Source organism: Castor canadensis, chromosome 11, assembly GCF_047511655.1.
Source record: "Castor canadensis chromosome 11, mCasCan1.hap1v2, whole genome shotgun sequence".
Classification (NCBI taxonomy): Eukaryota; Metazoa; Chordata; class Mammalia; order Rodentia; family Castoridae; genus Castor; species Castor canadensis.
The window spans coordinates 121,562,805-121,582,205 of NC_133396.1; the positions used below are offsets into that span (position 1 = coordinate 121,562,805).

Consider the following 19,401-nt stretch of genomic DNA (forward strand, 5'->3'; position numbering starts at 1 on the left):
CCAGGATAACCAGACAATCAGAGGAATAGAAATAGATTGCTTTTGAGAGTGAGCATTTGGCCTGCCCTCCTGGCTATTTCGTAGTCAAGAGAAAACCCACTCTATTCTGGGCACATAGTAGAGTAGGTTCTTAGTCCAAACACATCCTACTCCCATTCTGTCATGTTCTTTCGAAAGTTCAGAGTTTCAAGGTAAATCAAAGTTCTTCTATTTAATTTAGCCTGATTTTTAACATCAATTTTCTCCTAAGAATGTTTTAAATACTATTTCAAAATCTTTGACCCTATGACTCTCACTAACTTATCCTTAGGGTGATTAGACCTGATTTTGTATTAATAAAAACTAAATTAACTTTTTATAATTCATACTGCAAGTATTATTGATGTGATTCAAGCATTTTTATCTCTCTTACAAAGAGTATACACTGTTTTGTGCTAACCACTGGGATTATGGACTTCTGACACTGGACAACAGTTTATGATTTGATTTATTTGTACTAGACCTTAAAGGATGATGGATAGGTAGAGACAGGAATGGTATCTGGTGGGCATTTTGTATAGAGATAACTTTGTGAACAAAGACACAGAAGTATGGAAGTATAGCACGTGTGCAGAAAATAATAAGTAGTCTGTAATATAACATGCATAAAAGGAAGTTGTGTGAAATAAAGTTGGAAAGTTGGAATAAGGTTTTAGTATACCTTAAAAGTCAATCTAAATATTTGTATCTCTAAGTAACTGAAAGCCTAGCTCAAAGAATTAGACTTTAACAATCAGGGAGTTTATTGGCTTACATAGCTATGTGTTTATTGGCACACATAGTAGGGCACGTTCTATGATGGGCTTAACCTAAGAACTCAAGCTCTGTCTGTCTCTGTGCTGCTCTCCTCTGAGTATTGGTTTCAACCTTAGCCAATAGTTGGGTAGCCCAGAAATTCAACACCTCACACTTCCTTTAAAGATAAAGACAAGAGGGAAGTAAATTTCAGTTTTCCAGTGATTCCTCTTAGGTTTTTCCCTTAAGGCACTACAGAACTTCTTAACTGGTCATGAGCCCATTCTTAGCCCCCAGTCTCCAGGACAGAGAGAATGGCCCTTGATGACAGGTTCTGTCATGGGTTCTTAATGGGAAGGTGCTAGGACTGCCACAGTTGCTGAGTGAGAGCAGATTTGTAGACATTTGCTTTGGGTAGGTTTTTTTTATTTGAAGAAAAATAAACTCATGAATCCTTTCCCCTGATGAAAGGATTGCTAGGAGTGATTGCATACATGAACATTTTATACTAAATTGTGAGTATCAGCAAGGCAAAAACTGTATTTGTGAAAGTAAAAAATAATGTAAATATTTAGCTGCTACTCTGTGTGGTAGAGGTGAATAGTTTAAAAATACTACTTATATGCTAAACTGTGTCCAGTTTTAGAATATCTAAAAGTGAAAAGTCATTTGTGGTGCTATTCGTTTAAAAATATCTGATTATTTTAGTTTTAAGACATCCCTCTGTGTAGCCTAGGCTGGCCTCGAACTCAGAATCCTCCTGCCTCAGCCTTCTGAGCAGTTAGCACTACAGAAGACATTCCTCATCCCTCTAGTAGCAGAACAAAGCTATTGATCTTTTAAGAACATTTAAATTGGAGAAAAGAAAAAGCAACAGATGGTTAGATTTCCTGTGCCCAGAACCATGCTGACTAAGAACTATGAGACTTTATTCTGCTTAGAGTCAGCCCCATACAAACATGGTTCAGGGCAATCCAGAGACTTGGGATAGGTTTATACCCAGAATTTATGGCTTCCACTCTGGCCTTATTCCTTTGGGGATTCCTCACTTTCCAGCTGCTATGGTTACCCTAATTGTCTTCTCATTGTTCAACCATAAGACTTACAAGACTTACTATGTATCTGTGTATTTTAGCCTCCCTGCATGATGCTAACTCTGGTGAAAACCTGTTAAAAAAAAAAAAATGAGAAAGTCACCCAGTGTCATTCCCACTTTCTAACACTGACTCTTCTCCAAAACCTGCCTGCTTTTAGTCACTCTCCAGTGCCACCCACTAATTCCTTTTGTGTTTTGTTCAGAATTTGTAATCATTGTCTCTGAACCACTCTGCCATTATGAGAAATAGAGCCCCTATCTTATTTTACTTCAATAGATATTAAATGTCACAGGAAGACTGAGTGCATTGACTCATGCCTATAATCCTGGCTACTTAGGAGGCTAAAATTGGGAGGATCATGGTTCTAGGCCAGCCTAGGCAAAAAAGTTTACATTTCGACCAATAGCTGAGCATGGTAGTACACACCTGTCATTCTACCTATCTATGTGGAGAGTCACAAATAGGATAGTGGTCCAGGCCAACCTGGCATAAAGCAAGACCCTATCTGAAAAACCAAGAAAGGGCTGATGGTGGTGTTCACGTGGTAATGTGCCTCCTAGCAAGTATGAGGTCCAGAGCTCCATCCCCAGTACCAACGAAAAAGAAGTCAAAGGGAGAGTTAGAGCTCAGTATGAACTTTTAAGAGGTGAGAAAATAGGCTTTGCTCTTCATAGTGTGCCACACTAGCTACTGGGATTGCTTTAATTGTGCCCACAAAGCAGACTCTCCAGTAGCCCCATTCCTTCATCCCCCCAGTCCCAACAGTCACTGGTAGTAGAAGGGACTCTCAGCCAGGGAGTTTCACTTACTGTCTCAGTGACCTGTTTTGGAACCTATGGTGTGGAGAGTTCAGGGAATAAGTGTTCGATTCAAAAGAGATCTTTTGATTACTTCGGAGGATAGGTCTCAGGCCAAGAAATACTAGTCTATTGGATGATTTTAGCATCTTCAGTGTTTTTCTTAAAGTTAACACATTATTTAATCTTTCCGTTGTTGGCTCGTGAGAACAGGGGAAGATTCTAGCCAGTTCTGATGGGGAATTTTATAGCAGAAAGCCAAGACTTGAGGTTTATGGACCTTACTCCTCAAAATAATCAGTCAGGCAAAGAGTTCTACACTGCTTCTTCAGAGCAATGTAGTATTGTATTTTAGGAAATAATAATAATGTAAAAGTTCTTTTTTTTTTTTTTTTGCAGCACTGGTGTTTGAACTTCCAGCCTCATGCTTGCTATGCAGGTGATCTGCCACTTGAGCCACATCCCCAGTTCTTTTTGGCTTTAGTTGTTTCTCAGATAGTGTCATGTGTTTTTTTGCCTAGGACCAGCCTGGACCACAATCCTCCTACCTATGCCTCCTCTGAAGCTGGGAATACAGGTGTGCACTACCATGCCCAGCTTTTTGTTGTTGTTGAGATGGGGAGGGGGCTCTCAACTTTTTGCCTAGCTTGAATGCTGATTTTCCTGATCCTCCTGATCTCTTCGTCCCAAGCAGCTAGGATTACAGGTGTGTGCCACCATGTCTGTCCTGAAAAAGCTACTTTTTCCTCTTAAATTTTTAAAAACAAAATTGAAATAAAAGCTGTATGAGCTCTTGAAATGATTTTTAAATAGATTTTTTTATAGCACACTCTTCCTTCTTCCCCTTCTTCTTTTTCCTGCCCACTAACATTTCAGATTAGGTATTAAAATATCTCCAACTTGATATTTAAATTTAAGTCTCAAGAGAAAGGGATCTAATTACAATGTGATTCATAAGTAATCTTCCTTCTGATTTTCTTTTCCCAAGATGGGACCAAATGACCAAGGCATGAAAACAATTTAAAGGCCTTTGTAAAGCCAGGAGCTGGTGACTCACAACTGTAATCCTACCTACTTGGAAGACTTGAGATTGAGAGGACCATGGCACAAGGCCAGCCCAGACAAATACTTTGAGACCCCATCTCCAGAACAACCCATCTCAGAGCAAAATGGACTGGAGGGAGGTGTGACTCAAGCAGTAGAGTGCCTGTTTGCAAGTGCAAAGCTCTGAGTTCAAACTCTAGTCCCACCCCTAATCCCCCAAAAAAGGCCTTTGTAGGAGTCTGTGTCATCATTCTTCTTGTTTTGGAAGCCCTTGTATTTATTTAACTGGTCTGGGGACTGTTCTACTAATCATACTGCATAAGCTTACCTTTTTTATGGTGATGTGCGTCATAGTTTTCAAATCCTTGCAAAGTAACTGATGCAAAGGTTAAAAGTGCTGTTAAATTTGGGCAGACTGGTGGTAATCTGTTCAGGAAGAATTCAGGTCCCCCATGCCCTACCCCGTGCCCCGCCCTGTAGCTGGGTGATTATTCCTTCTTTGTCCTGGAAAATGCTGTAGGCTTCTCTAGAGAGAAAGATAAGACCCTGTGCTGAGGAGCAGCAGGCCTTGCAGAGGCAGAGGGCCCAAAAAGAAAATATGTGGCCAAGTGGTGTCAGTGTCCCAAGTGCTGAGGTTCCCAGCCTCTTACCTCTCTGGCTGCCAGAGGCTCCACTGTCTAGCCGGAAATTATACTTTCCTGGGCAAATGGGTGAGTGTTAGAAGAAGACCATGTAATGTGGACCAGCCAAATAACCCTCAGTGAGGCTCCTAGTCAGCAGGCTCCATTCACATACATACCTAGAACTCTCAGTTGCTGTTTAGTCCCACATCTGTAAATGGGAGCAAACAATTACCAGATAACTAGTAATCTAGCCATCCTGTACTCTAAAAAATGGAGACTAAAACACAGGAGGCAAAAGAGGGACAGGACTACTTCTAAACATCTAATAGTACTTTGGAACTCATTAACTCTTTACTTTTGTGAATGTTTAAATTTTTCCATTATAATTTTATAAGCTTCTTGTAATAATAAGATACTGCAACAATAAAACAAAAATAGCATACCATAAAAAGAAACATAAAAGAGCCCTTAGAACATAAAAATACAATAAAAAAGAAAAAAGTTGTGGTTTTTTGTTTTTTGGGTTTTTGTTTTGTTTTGTTTGGCAGTACTGGGGTTTGACCTCAGGGGTTTGCACTTGCTAGGCAGGCACTTTACCACTTGAGCCAAGTCCCCAAGTTTAGAAAAGGTTTAGAAGTTAAATAAGAAATTTCCCAGAAAGGAGGACAAGAAGACAGAAATGGAAGAAAATGGTTTCTAACCCTGATTCCTACCTCTAGCCACATTATCAACCAAGTTTGATGCTGTGTTTGTCAGTGATAGCAACTACTTGGGATAGTCAACTTATAAAGAGAAAGGATTTCTTGTGGCTCACAATTTTGGAGGTTTTAGTCCATGATCATTTGGCATTGTTACTTTTTGGCCTATGATGAGATAGCACATCATCATGAAGTAAGTGGTCCAAGGAACAAAGAGAGAAGACAGACCAAGGCCCCAGGATCCACTACGGTTGCACCCTCAGTGACCTAAAGACCTTCCCAAAAGGCCCCGCCTCTTAAAGTTTTACCACCTCCAATAGCTCCTCCCTGGGAGTCAAACTTCTAACACATGGGCATTTGGGGGACATTTAAGATCCAAACTATAGCAATACAGGAAAAATCACTGACAGACATGTAAGAAACTCCTTTCTCAAGAAACTGCTGGACAATGTGTTCCACCAAATGAGTAGAGAAAGAGAAGACACAGGTAGAGGAACCATTATATTCATTTTAGGAGTGCAGGGCATCACCAGGATGATTTTAAGAGGACTTCACAAAATGAAAACTACAGATATAAAACCCAGAGTCCAGGTGAAAATTTAAAATAGAATTTCACTTAATTATAGCTCTGCATTTTTATGTATACAGTATCTCCAGCTGTTTTCATAACACAAGGCAGAATTGAGTGGTTTTGACAGAGACCACAGAGAATACAAAGCCTCAAATGTTTTCTACCTGACCTTGTAAGAGAAAGGCTATGGACTTGATCTAGAAAATTGATTCTAGACAATGGACCAAGAGCTTGTGGTTGCACTTATTGTATGTACTTAGACAGTGAGAAAGAAAAAGTAGCCACAACTTGCTACGTGACTTAACTATGTATGTATTTACATGATTATAATAATACAGCTAAGATTGAGCTTTACAACTGCATTGGGAAGACAGGAAGGATGTGTGTGTGTGGTGAGAATTGGAGGAGGACAAAGCTTGATCCTCATCTTCCATTGGAGGAGGTCAGTAGATACTGCATAGAACTGAAAAAGAAACATAATGATAAATACCAAGGCAGCTGGCTAAATGAGTTGACAACTGATCCTTTGGGAAAGTAGAGACAAACAAGGGGACAGAAGCAGGACTGCCATTTTTTATATATGCTTTTGTAGACTTTTCAAACTGTGAACCTTTACACCTTTGCTAGAGGAAAAAACTAGAGAAAACTCACCATAAAACTAGAAAACAAGAAAAGCTCTTTGTGATCATTAATACATAGTGCTCATGCCGTGCTTCATGGGCGTCAAGAATTTTATTTCCTGTTGAACTAAGACCTGGTCCCAGAGTTTTCAGAATAGTGTTCCAGGAGTCACTTCCAAAGTTGTCCCAGCTTGGCACCATAGCGCATGCCTGTAATCTCAGCACTTGGAAGGTGGAAGTAGAGGAGGAAGAGGATTGCAAATTCAAGACCAGGGTGAGCCACAGGCCTGCCTGAGCTAGTGAGCCACCAGTTTGGGCAAATTCGATCTGGTTCTCTGCCTTTCCCTTGGCCTAGCATTTAAATGATAGGTATGTTCTAATTTAGCTGCATTTTAAAACTCCATCTGTTCTACATACTATTTCTACTTACACCTACATGGGAAGAAATATTCTCGGCAATAGATGGCAATTTAGAAGTATGTTTTCAATATCTAGCACTTAGTGTTCCACACAAATGCATAAATGAGCTATGTTGTGTATGTAATCAGCAACTTAAAAGACAAAGAGACTTGAGAAGTTGAAGAAACCAACTTTTACAAAACAAAAGGTGGTTCAGTAAGTTTATTCACCTTTTCATCACCAAAGCTAAATTATGGCACTGAATAGTTGTCTCACTTCTGAATTAAAGTAGTTTTATCCTTTTTTCTAACTCTTAATAGGATCTTTCCAATTAAAGATGTTCCCTTGGAGACCAATGACCTTGCCAACTGGCTCTATCAACGGTTTATTGAAAAAGAGGACCTCTTATCACATTTTTATGAAACAGGTACACAGTATCTCTATTCTATGCATTTCTGAAGTTATCAGAAATTTCAAATGTGTGCTTTAGGTGAGATAACCATTTTTTGCTTCTATAGATACTCTAAGGAAATCAAAATCATTCTATATATCTAAGATTTTCAGCTTAGGATTTATTTAAAGACAAATTTATGTTAAACATATTCAGGTTCTTACTTTATCATCCTGTGTACAGGGACTATATGATAAATATGGTGTCACACAGTGGACCTAATTGAGGAGACTACATGGGAAGGAACACCATCTGTGGATGAGTGCAGTCATATGTGTACAATTACGTGGGGTGATTTATGGACTAGCAAATAACATTCATGTTTTGTCACTGTACTTGGTTATTTAAATAATATCATTTGAGGTAATTTTTAGTTAAAGTTTTGTTTTTTTAGTGAGGAAAGTTGTTTTGTCACATGGTTTCAGTCCATGGCTGATTGGCCCCATCACTTTGGATTCATGGGACCAACATGGAAAATCATTGCAGTGAACATGTGTCTTCGCAAATCTGCTCACCTCATGGCAGCTGGAACACAAAGAGCCTTGCTTGTTTTCTTACATGAAAGGATAAAGTTCACTTACTAAGTTTTCATGAATGCAAACGGGGATCTACAATGGTCCGAAAACAGGATCTGTGAAATAGACATCAAATAATTTCTGAAATAGAATAATTTATACTAATTCCTTTATTTACAAATTAGATGTTTTTTTCCCTCAAAAGTGGTTTTATAACACTGACATATTAAAAAACAGTATGGTTTATGAAATACATCTTAATAATTAAAAGGAGAAATGCAAAGCAAACAGACATCTCTGAGTTCTATTCTGGAAAGGAAAGCTAGATTTCTTCAGAGTAATATTAACGAAGGTCATCCTTAACACTCCTCAGCATGCAAAGTCTTTGCCCTTGTTGATAATCTTCCAGGGTAAGCTGATTCATGAGGGGATTTGCTGTGCACAAGCAATTTGCAGAGTCCACTTTCAAGTTTCAAGGTCTATATGCAAATAGCTTTCTTTTAAAAAGGCTTCCATTATTGTTGCTACAACTTAAACCAAATACCGTAAGGCAAGAGATTGAGGATGAAAAACAAGAGGGACCTTGTTGGTTTCCTGTCACTTCTTGCCTCTCACCCTTCTGTCAAATCTGAAACCACATAGCCAGACACCTTCTGTTCGTTTTTTCCCTAGTTTAGGTGCTAGAAAAATAGTCTTACAAGACAGCAATTCATAAAAGCACTTTGGAAGTACCTGACCTACCAATGTTAACTTCCTTGTTTTCTTTCTTTCCTCTTCCCCTTATATTTTTCTCATTGGTTTTATAGAGTGTAGAGAATATTAAGATAGACATCCCCCTGCAAGGAGAAAGCACTGTTTGTATTCATAAAAACTTAAAAAGTAAACTTTATCCCTTTAGAAAATAAGCATTGCTCTTTGCATCCCAGCTGCCATGAGGTGAGCAGTTCTGTTCCACCAAGTGGTCCTTGTCCTTGCCATGATTTTCAAGGCCTACAGAAAGCCTGGGTCTCATGCAGATTTTATTGGCGGGGGTGGGATGCACAGGTAGTAAACAAGTCTACAGAAAGAAGAAAGGATAGGTGAGACCATTACAGACTGGGGAAAATGCCATGAAGGAAATAAAGCTGGAGGAGAGAGTGACAAGGACTGAGGAGTCAGCCTGTCACCAAGGCAGAAGAGGGGCATTCTAGCAGGGAATAAAGGCAAGAGCTGGGATGCAGGATGGGACTAGACAGCTTAGAAATTGTATGTCAAATGAATTCTCTCTTTAAAAGCAAGAAAATCACAGCTGTAGATAATCTTCACCTTTTATTCCAGGAGACCTATCAAAACAGTAAAACAAATTAATATTTCTTCTTGTCTTTAGGAGCCTTTCCACCTTCCAAGGACCACAAAGAAGCTGTTTCCAGGGATATGACCCTCAGCAACATGTGGATTTTTCTCATACAGTCTTTTGCATTTTTGTCAGGCTATATGTGGTACAACATCATTCAGTATGTTTACCATTGCCTATTTTAGGAATTGACTTGGACTTGTCAAGGTCACCATAGGAGTTCAAACTTTCATAAGTGTGCATTATTTTACATGTGCAAATCAAAATATATAAAAAAGGCAAAGGAAATTCAATGGATGGATTAATACTTATCCCCCTTTGGGATATTTTAAAACTCCACTAATAAGGATCAATAATACAATGACCTGCTAATATATTTTAAGAACTTCTCATGTTTTAAAGAGATACACTCTACCACATATTTAAGCAACATCACATTTGGAGAAGAGAAAATCATAAAATCATTCTAGAAGACTATCTGAAAGAAACTCTCGTTGCCACCAAATATTTGATCATTTAGTTCAGGCTCAGAAGTTGTGCTCCTCCCTCCTAGCTAGTAGTCTCTTATTAGAGCAATGCTCTACAGTGCCCTCATTTCACCCACTCATGCTGTGGTACTAGTAGCCTGAAGGGAGCTGATGGGCACCTCCTGAAGAGAGGTTTCCCTGCCATTCATAGTAACAAACTCCAGTCCTCAATACTGGGCTGAGGCACAGTATTTGCGTTTGGGGGGCAGGGGTAGTGTCCACTGAACACCTGGCGTTGACTGTGTTCCTTCAAAGGCTAGCTCAATCCAGCACCATGTTTACATGCAATAGTGCTTTCCCTTCTACTGGGGAGGGGGTCACCCAATTTCTCTTTTTTGTATAGAAGGCATATCTGTTATAGATTGATATTTGTACTTCACAAAATGCACTTTTATCAGATGCAAATATAGCAAAGGATAGTAATGTAGCCTGAAAACAAAGGGAAATCTCATCAGTGAGCAGGTCCCAGGAGGCTTTCTTGTCTATGTATCGCCCATGGATGCTCTCTAGCACCACCCTGCATTGGTCACGTCTGACCTGATACCCCTGTTTGTAGTTGGATACTTTTTTTTTTTTTTTCCATTTTGACATCATAGCACTAAATGCATTTGGGGATGTTAAAACAAATTAATGTAAAACATTTAAATGGTCAGTTTAAGGGGAAATAGACTAGTTTATAGGAAGATAAGAGATAGAGCCAGGCATTGGCATATAATAGTGACAAGGTCTCATGTGGCCTACCCAGAACTAGTGCAGATAGCAGTATGTTCTATTGTTACATCAAGCAGCTGCTCCTCTCAGGGTGGTGAAATTGAGAAAGAGACCAGCACCGAAAGACTTCCCAGTCTCTTTCAATTGCTTTTGAAAAAGGTAAAGTCAAGTTTATTATTTCTAGAAAACTTTTTTTTTCATTTGTCACTGTGTTTATGTGATTTACCTCATAGGAGAACCAAACTTCACAAAAAGTATAGGCACTGCATCAGTGTTGAGGTAGAGGATGTTTTAGATTTTGGGTTTTGTGTGTGTGTGTTTGGTTTTTTTGGTTTAAGATTGTGAGAATACTAAGATCAAGTAAGAAAAAAGTGAGTGGTAGGTCTCTGTGATATGAGCACTATAGATTCCCCTGTTATCACTAATCACACAAATAACAATTCTGAGAAATAGGCTGTGAAACAAAAATAAAGGCTAATGTTTTCTGTTTTCAAATAAACCAAAAATAAAAACTGAAAAATGTGAATTTCCCCCCAGTTATGTGGGAAAGTAAAGCAACACCAAATAAAAGCCCACGGCAGCTTCATCTTTAGGATAACTCAGAGTATGTGTGAAAGAGAATGATGTGCTAACTGAAATACCTCATTCAATATTATAGTACTACTGTTAAAAAATGCAGAATAGGGGCTGGGATGTAGCTCGGTGGTACAGCGCTTGCCTAGCATGCGTGAGGCCCTGGGTTCGATCCCAGCACCAAAAAAGAAAAGACAAAAAAAAAAAAACCTCTCCCCAAAAAAATGCAGAATAGGTTTGGTAATACTTGTTCCAAAATGCAGTTATTTTGAAACCTAAGCATTTGATTATATGTTTTGCAGTGAATGAATTAGTGAATGGTACCAGTGATGATAGGAAACCAAAGAGAAGCTGTATGATGCTCCTGTTTGACTCAGTTGCAGGGTGGATTGAAATTGTTCATTTGAGACAATAGTTTGCCATCTGGGGGAGAAGTTGCTCACTGTCAAGTATATCATATACAGTCCTAGCTAATAGACCATTTCCTCATTGCAAAGCAGGCTACAAGGTGGAGTGGCCAGTTCTCCTATCAAAAAAAATGCATATGCACATACATAATAAGGCTTTGGGCCACTTTTGTCATCACTGTGTTCCAAAGGAACATGATATTTTTCAATATACTGTACACATTAAACACACTCAGCTGTAAGATGCTTTACTTTTTAAGTGGTGTCATTTCCATTGTCTCTAGAATGACAAATACCTATAGATTGTGAGTTAATTTTTGAAAGTAGATCCATGAATTGTAAGTAGATCTGCCTTACCCCTCTTTGATTCTTTCTGAACATGTTCTCTCTCCTTTATTTGCAAAAATATGTTTGTTTGGGAGCAGTGACAGTGATTCCTTTCTTGGTAAATGAACTTCATCTGCTTGTGGTAGGAAATGTGAGGAGAGAATCAGTGTCTTCTATGGCAAACTGAGGAAGCAACAATATACCACTGTACAGAAATGAATAAAAATTCCTATTTGTACTGTCTTTGTAAAGCAGGGCAAAAGGAGGTTATGCTTTTGGTTAAGAGGAAAGAAAGTAAAACTGTGCTCGTTTTATACTGGTGGCTTGTTAGAATCTTAGTACTTGTTGGTCTCAGCTGAACTCCTTAGATTCCTACAGCAGACAGGTTGAGAGCTCACTACTGGAATCCAGGTGTCAGCTTGTCACAGTGATGGAGCATCTGCTCAATCACAAGCAGGTTCAGTGACTCCGCAGTGGCCAAGCCAGCCATTCGCTCTTAGCTTCAAAAACAATCATTGACGTTGAAATATACATATGTGCTAGAGAAACCTATACATAGTGGAAAGTAAAGAAAAATCACAGAGTAAAAATGATGTTTTAGATGGGGAAAAATGTTAGTTGAGAATTTAATAGAAGATTTTTTAAGTTGCAAGTTCAGATCTGTCATATTATTAAACCTTTTTTGCTATTACAACCAATTCCTAATTTTCCACAGTAAAGGAACTAGGTACTAATGGCATAATTTTTAAATTACTGGGTAATTAATCCAGTAATAAGTCATAGGGAAGCCAAAAATGTAATTCTGTGTAAGAGTTTGAATTTATTTTTCCTTATAGGTATGCTCACTAATTAAAAAAATTATTTGAATTATTTTGTTGGATCAATGAAAGAATTGATTTCTTTTGCCTATGCATTTATGACTATGTTAATGAGTAATGAGATGACATGGACAGACAGACAGCTATCAGGAAGAGGAAATACCAAAACCACGGGCTGGAAAAGACATCCTTGAATAATCAAGAGTTGGTGGAACTAAAATTGTTCTGCAAATGAGATCTTAAATTTCCAAGTGTAATCCTCAGAACGTCACTCTAAAGTTACACCGTTGGGCTGATGTTAAGAACACCACTTCATTCTTTGCTCATGTTCCTCACTTCTTGTGGTTTTGTCTTAGTAATGTTTTTGACAATCACTTCTGAAAAGACTTCTGAACGTCTTGGTCCTAGTTTATAATCATAGAAAATAGACATTGATCATGGGTAGTCTTTTTTTGTTCTTTTTGTATTTAAAAAGAAAATGTTTTATTTGCACTACTGAATAGGAAGAGTTAACTATTTTTTCGTTCTGTTTTTTGAAGTCACTACACAGGACTTCACTCCAGAGTTACCATTGAAACTGTTCAGCTCTGGTCCACAAAGTATGGATAATAATGCTCTGTCATGTCGTCTTTTTTGCCCTGCAGTGCTGTGAGCCTTACATCTGTTAAGATGCAAAGCAAAGTCAGCAGTTGCACTGGGCAGCAGATATACTTGATCGTTTTAAGAGGGTTAGAGACTAATGTGTTTGGGACCAAAACTTCCTATTTTGGAAATTTCTGGATCACAAAAGGGTCGGGTGTACTCTGGAGCAGTCATTGGTTGGTGCTGTATTGTAACCATTTGTACCAGTCCCCAACTTAGGAAGTGGGCCCTAGGAATATGCTGAGGGTGCTGAACCGTTGGGGGAAGGTGACTGTAGCCATATGGAAGATAAACTGTGGGGTTTTCTGCAAAATTTCCATCTGAGGATTTTTACATTTAATATTTTTTTAAAACACTTTAAAGAGCAAAAAAATTAAGTGTATTCTAGTTGCAAAGTGTGCACACATTTCAAATGGCTTTATTTTTATTGTGTAAAACTGTTGAACACATGACTGGTGCACAAATTCTTTACATGTAAGGAGTCTATGCATTTTACAGTAACTTCTTTTATGACTGGGTAATGAGACAGTTACACATTCACCTGCCATTACTGAGTGCTTTCGTTTTCTTTACAGTTATTATGAAGTTGTATTTATTTTATACACATAAGGTTTCACTTTCCTGATGCCATAATGTTTACTTCAGCCTGTTGACCTTTCTTCGTGTATCTGCATGTTGTACTGTGTGATGAGAATGAATGTAAAGGCCGTGGCAACTGTAATTGGTTTTTGTAAAGGGCTGGTCACACATGGATCTGGCTTATGAATGCATTTGGGATGATTTAATAACCAGATCACTTTTTCTGAAATTTAGGTGTGAATACCAAAAGAAGCGTTTTCTTAGCAAAAATTAATAGCTGGTTCTATTTTTTTTAATGTAGGAAAAATAAAGTTGATTTTTTTTCAAGTACAGTGCTTTTCATTCTTACCAGTGGGGTTGTGGTGTCTGTTCTGGATCTGTTTTGGCCTTAACACCTGTAGGCATGTACCTAGAGCCCATGGCACAGTAGAATACTGAGGGCAAGCTGAAACACCAAATGAAAACAAGTTGTCGTCCTTTGCTGGTTTAAAAGGATTTGCCCCCTTCTCTCCATTCCCCCTATTCTGTGGTACGCTGGTAAATGTCTAATTAATAGTTCACTGTCCTGGAAAAAAAAATTATGTATACAAGGATACATAAATTTGTTATAAATTCTTGATAACAAGGTTATAGAACACAATTAAAAATAACAAAATATAAATGTCATCAATCCATATAGCCAATTTATTCTCACGAGATTCTCAGTTGCTTTTTGCTAAACCATTACAGCCAAGCTGTGATTGCATATCGACCATGATTTGAATTATGGCATTACATCCTAATCTACTAATTCATTTCCCAATAAACGCATTGTCATTCAATCTATGATTTACTATTAAACTCTTTCTTACCCTGTACAAAACTCTTTAGCTTCAGCATGAACTGTAACTTCATGTAATTTAATTTTAATAACAATTGCTTGACAACTGCTGGCAAAATTCTAAAATTAAATGATTGGCTCTTGGGAGCCAGTAGGAGCTATGTCCAGCACACTACTGCCCTTTGCTTTTGTGTTTTGTTTTAACCATTAGTGTTGAATAAAGTTCTCAGTTAATTTACTCACTAGTCTGAGAAAATTCCTATTAGTGACCCTTGCAGGAGCTATAAAGGATGAGAAGAGCATTAAAATCCATCCTACTGAGTAGCTTTTGATTTTGAAGAGTGACAAAACTCTCCCTGAAGTACTGGGGAAATTGCATCTTTGTAAAGGTGGTTTTAGGCTTTCATTTCTCAAAGCGAAGTAATGTGGTGTAAGCATCTCTTAAGATTTTTGCTTCGAGTATTTAAACACATTTGCTTAGGTACTTGTTTGTAGAATATGTTTGATCCCATGGAAAATTTTAAATGTATTAGAATATGTTGTACAATCTACCAAATAGGTTAAATAGTTACAGTTCAGTCTACCTCTTCCTTTTTATCTGGATTTAGGCTGCATTTTGATGAGGTTCTAAATTCCCACCCACCCCAAGAAGGACTTTCTGTGGAAGACAAAGAAGACATTGGGGGCAGAGGCCTGAGAGCAAATTGGAAGCACTCAGAGATCTATTGCTGACCAGCCCTATTTCTTACGAGTTGGGGAAAGCCATTGTTTTTAATTCCCGTTTAATATGAAAATGTTTGTTTTTAAAATGTTCCTTCCTGGTTAAAAAAATGTATTTTTAAAAGGAAAAACAAAATCCTCTTTTTGGCTCTTAAGAAGTCAGCTGTATGAGCAGGCGTGACCATATCATAACTTGGCGATATGATAAGAAATCAATAAATTTTTACCTCTCAGGATTCGAGTAACCTTATTCTTAACTCTTAGAGACTGGAAAAACACAAATTAAGTCTGCAGTCAAGTCACATGAGAACAGATACATAAATGCAATGTGGAAGGAAGGTCGGCTAACCACTGGAAATGACAGACTTCTTTTTGCAATCAGAAAAATAATCTGTGCTGGAGGCATAACTCAAGTTAGTAAAGCATCTATCTACTTTGCAAGTGCAAAGCCCTGAGTTCAAACCCCAGTCTCACTAAAAAATTATTGCTGGGTTCCAGTAGCTGTGAGCTACTTGGAAGGCTGAGATTAGAGGCCAGCCTGGGCAAATAGTTCCCAAAAGCCCCATCTCCAAAATAACCAGAGCAAAAGTGGACTACAGGTGTGGCTCAAGCAGTAAAGTGTTTGCTTTGCAAGCAAAAAGCCCTGACTTCAAACCCCAGTCCCATCAAAACAAACAAACCAAAAAACTAAATTAGGTATGATTAGACACGTACAAAGGAAGAAATTGAAATACCATTTTCTGCTACTATTCATGGAGCCTGTCATACAGCACAGAACTTTGAATAATAATTCCTGCCTTTTGGGTGTGAGACTCACTCTAGAGCTGGTGTGGTTCTCCCTGTTTACTTTTCTGAGGCAAAAGAGGACACAGCCATGCTTGGGGATGTAGCAGCTGTCTTAGTGGTGTCGTTGAGAAGACATGAGGCTGAGAGAACATTTCTGCAATGCCATTTATTGCATTTGCATCCCTTTGCACCTTTGGTGCAAAAACTTCCAGAAGAGTCTTAGCCGCAGCTGCAGCTGTCAACACTATATCAGGGCCAGCTGATGGACAATGGAGGAAAAAGAAAGGTACCTAGAAGAGGAGAGATCAGAAGAGTTTGGAATGCTGGGAAGAGGAACCCAGGATATTGGAAGACAAAAGGAAGACTGGGGACTGCTGTCCAAAAAACAGGTGTACACCCCTGTTAGAGACTTCACAAGGAGTATTCAAATTCTAGTCAGGAAAATCAGCTATTAGGACTGGGGGCATGGCTCAAGTGGTAGAATGCTTGCTTAGAATCACAAGGCCCTGAGTTCAAACCCTTGTACCACCACCACCAAAAATTTTAAAAATCAGCTTCTGTGCAAACTCTGTTCTAAGATTGCCATCCCAAGCACTCACCTTTGAAAATGTCTCCTACCATTTTGGGTAACTCCTCTGTACAGGAGAAAGGCAAAGCTCTCAGCCATTATCCAACCCCTTCCAGAAGGCCCAACAAAAGGACAATTCAAAATATCAATATACAAACACTCCTCTAATCAAGGCATCTGTAGCGTACAATAGAGCTTTTTATCTCTGACTTACACATGCTCCAGTAAGAACAAAGGATGGCATTAGATTTGGGGCCTGTATTGGATATATTGAATGCTGATGTATTCTGTGTGGGACAAAGAGGAGCAGTGGCAGTTTGGGGCTCTCAAAGACACAAGGTTAGAAGCCACCAAGATTTCTTAGGGCATTATCCTAAGAAACCAAGAACAACATCATTTTTGCCACTGTGTTCTTTGGTTATAGCAAGGATCAATCCAGATTCAGTGTGGGAGGATCTAAAGAAGGATGTGAATACCAAGAAAGGTGTGGTTTGTTGGGAGTCATCTTTGATGATCAGTTATCGCAGTAAAGCATTCCTCAACTCTGAATAAAGAACATTAAGTATAGAAGAGTTCTCTCACATTTGGCAAGTTTACCCACAGTTTCCATTAATTAGAAATGTTTAGAGTTTCCAAATAAAGAGGATTAGGTCTGTTATGCTGTCACTCATTCATATAAGTCACAATCAAATGGATACCTAGCTAAATGACTAGAAGTTTTTTTGGGGAGCAATCTTTATATTGACACTGATTGATGTGTGGCATCATTCATTGGCCCTTGGGGTTTCATAGTTAGTAGGAACTTTAGACTTGTTTTGAGGTGGTGCAATTGTGATTCATTGCTGGGAACATCAAATGGCTATTTGATAGAGCTGTGGGGACTAGGTTGGGCTTGGTGGCTCACACCTATAATCCTAGCTACTTGGGAGGTAGAGGTCAGGAGGATTGAGTTTTGAGGCCAACCCAAGCAAAACTTTCACAAGACCCCATCTCAACTAATAAGCTGGGCATGGTCTGCACCTGTCACCCCAGCTTCACGGGAGGTATAAAGGGGAGGATTGCAGTTTATGCAGGCCAGCCTGGGCAAAAATTCAAGACTCTATCCCCAAAATAAAGCAAAAAGGGCGGGGGCATGGCTTAAGTAGTAGAGCACCTGCCTAGCAAGTGCAAGGCCCAGAGTTCAACCCCCAGCACCACCAAAAAAAAAAAAATTGTGGCGACTAGACCTAGCTCTCTTGATCCTCATTCAAATGTTTTTCCTCAATAAGCAGATTGCTTCTGTTCAGATTTCTGTTTTCAGTAAATAATTAAATGTCAAGGATTAAGGTCACAAGTTAAAAGGATGATAGATCTAAAAGTTGTATAATTTCCTCAATTTTAAAGTAAATATTATCCCAAAAGATTATTTTTGTAAGTGTTCCTCTCAGTTGTTGCAGAGACACAGTTAACCACTAAAAGTACCACAGAAAGCCATGGGTTTCTCTTTTTTGGATATAGAAGTGAAGTGCATTTTGGTTTTGATTTTGTCCTGTTAGAAGATAATGAGAATGTCTTCACTTCAGACTGAAGGGAATAGAGATTTCAGTCTCGTCATAGTTCCTGTTATTTCTGAGTCCCAGGTGTGAAACTGGCAGTGGTGATCAGTTCTAGGCCGTGGTTACATCTAGTATCCATCAGGGCACCAGTAAGTTCTTGTCCAAGTACGAACCGCAGAAGAACAAAGATCCCAGGACTGGGCCCGTGAGCTGGAACACCAGCCCTCCTCTTGGCCAGCTTTCTCGTCCTCTCAACCTCATTCTCAAGTGTCAGACGGGAAACTTTAAAAGAGTTCCTTTCAGTATTAAATGAGATCGTGTAGGTGAGGCACACAGAACAGCAACACGCTGCCGAATGCTCATTAAGGAAGATGTGTTTATCCTCCCCAATTGGGTTCCACAGAGGATGCAAATCATTCCCATACTTAGCTGTGCCTAAACTCCAAATGACCCGTACCATGCATAAAAATTGTATCACTATCAGATAGGCTATTAATACCCAGCAGCTTATTTTCCAGAGCCCTGGATCCTTTGAGTTTCTAAGGCAGACAAATGCAGTCAGGATAATGAAAGCTCTTGACCCCACACAGAGCATATCTGATGCATCTCAGGCCCTCAGACAGCAGCGAGAAAGAGCTTTGAGGTGAGAGAAGCAATTAGGAAGGTGAGGAGACTAGAACACAAAGGGGAAATAGGGTCTGCCTGACAGAAGACATTACATAGTTGTAATAGGAACCTATTTTTGCTTTTGAGACATGATGTCACCTGTGGTGAAGACCTTGAACTAATTATCAACAGGGAGGGAAATATAATTTCTAGTGTTTGGAAGCTGTCTACCAGCCCATGGTTCTCTATATAATTCATATGATGCTAAGTATAAAATTCTGCTTTGAAAGCATCCTAAAACTTAAGGACGGTGAAAGCAACATTGAAAACGTTTTTCTTTCTAGTTGCAGAAGTCTCCAAAGCTTGAGATAAAATGATGTTTTATCTCCCAGTGGTAAGTGTAGGGATCGAAGTACCCAAGGAAGTGGGCAGATCAGAGTCAATCCTGCTTCAGCTTATTGAAGCATGGTGGTAGGCTAGAGGAACTTGAGGGCTGAGTCTGCAGGTGTTCTGAGCAGTGGGAGTGAAAAGGTAATGTTTCAAAGACTAAGAGCATATGGTTCCCCAGCCTGATAGCCAACAAGCCACCCAATGGCCATTCACAGATCTCTACAGAGCAACACCAGAATTCCAGGAGAGAAAGATGCAAGGCAAGGGTGAAATTATGGAATGGGTGTCTTTGAGGAGATTTGGGACTACTTAGGAGACATCATCTTGGGAAGCTTGATGTGAACAACCACTCCTGGATAGAGAGATGTCTGCTTAGGCACCATGACATTTGGAGCAGTCTTGAGTTGATTAGAGTGAAAGAGACCTGGTTTTGTCTTCCCAAAAGATTGCTAGAAAGGCAAGATGATGAA

The 19,401-nt window shown here is 39.1% G+C and overlaps 1 protein-coding gene across 5 annotated transcripts in view; it reads left to right on the forward strand.

Annotated features, from left to right (window-relative positions):
* Positions 1-15,282, forward strand: part of Lpgat1 (lysophosphatidylglycerol acyltransferase 1) — a 113,062-nt gene extending 97,780 nt beyond the window's left edge. For 3 of the 5 annotated variants that reach the window (XM_074048378.1, XM_074048380.1, XM_074048381.1), the window contains exons 7-8: positions 6,944-7,050; positions 8,956-15,282. In XM_074048378.1, coding sequence (XP_073904479.1) covers positions 6,944-7,050; positions 8,956-9,107 — 259 coding nt within the window. In that variant the 3' untranslated portion in view covers positions 9,108-15,282. Of the gene's footprint in view, positions 1-3,067; positions 3,246-6,943; positions 7,051-8,955 lie in introns of those variants that run through there. The other 2 variants (XM_074048377.1, XM_074048379.1) reach the window with 2 other exon arrangements.
* The last annotated feature ends 4,119 nt before the right edge of the window (positions 15,283-19,401 follow it).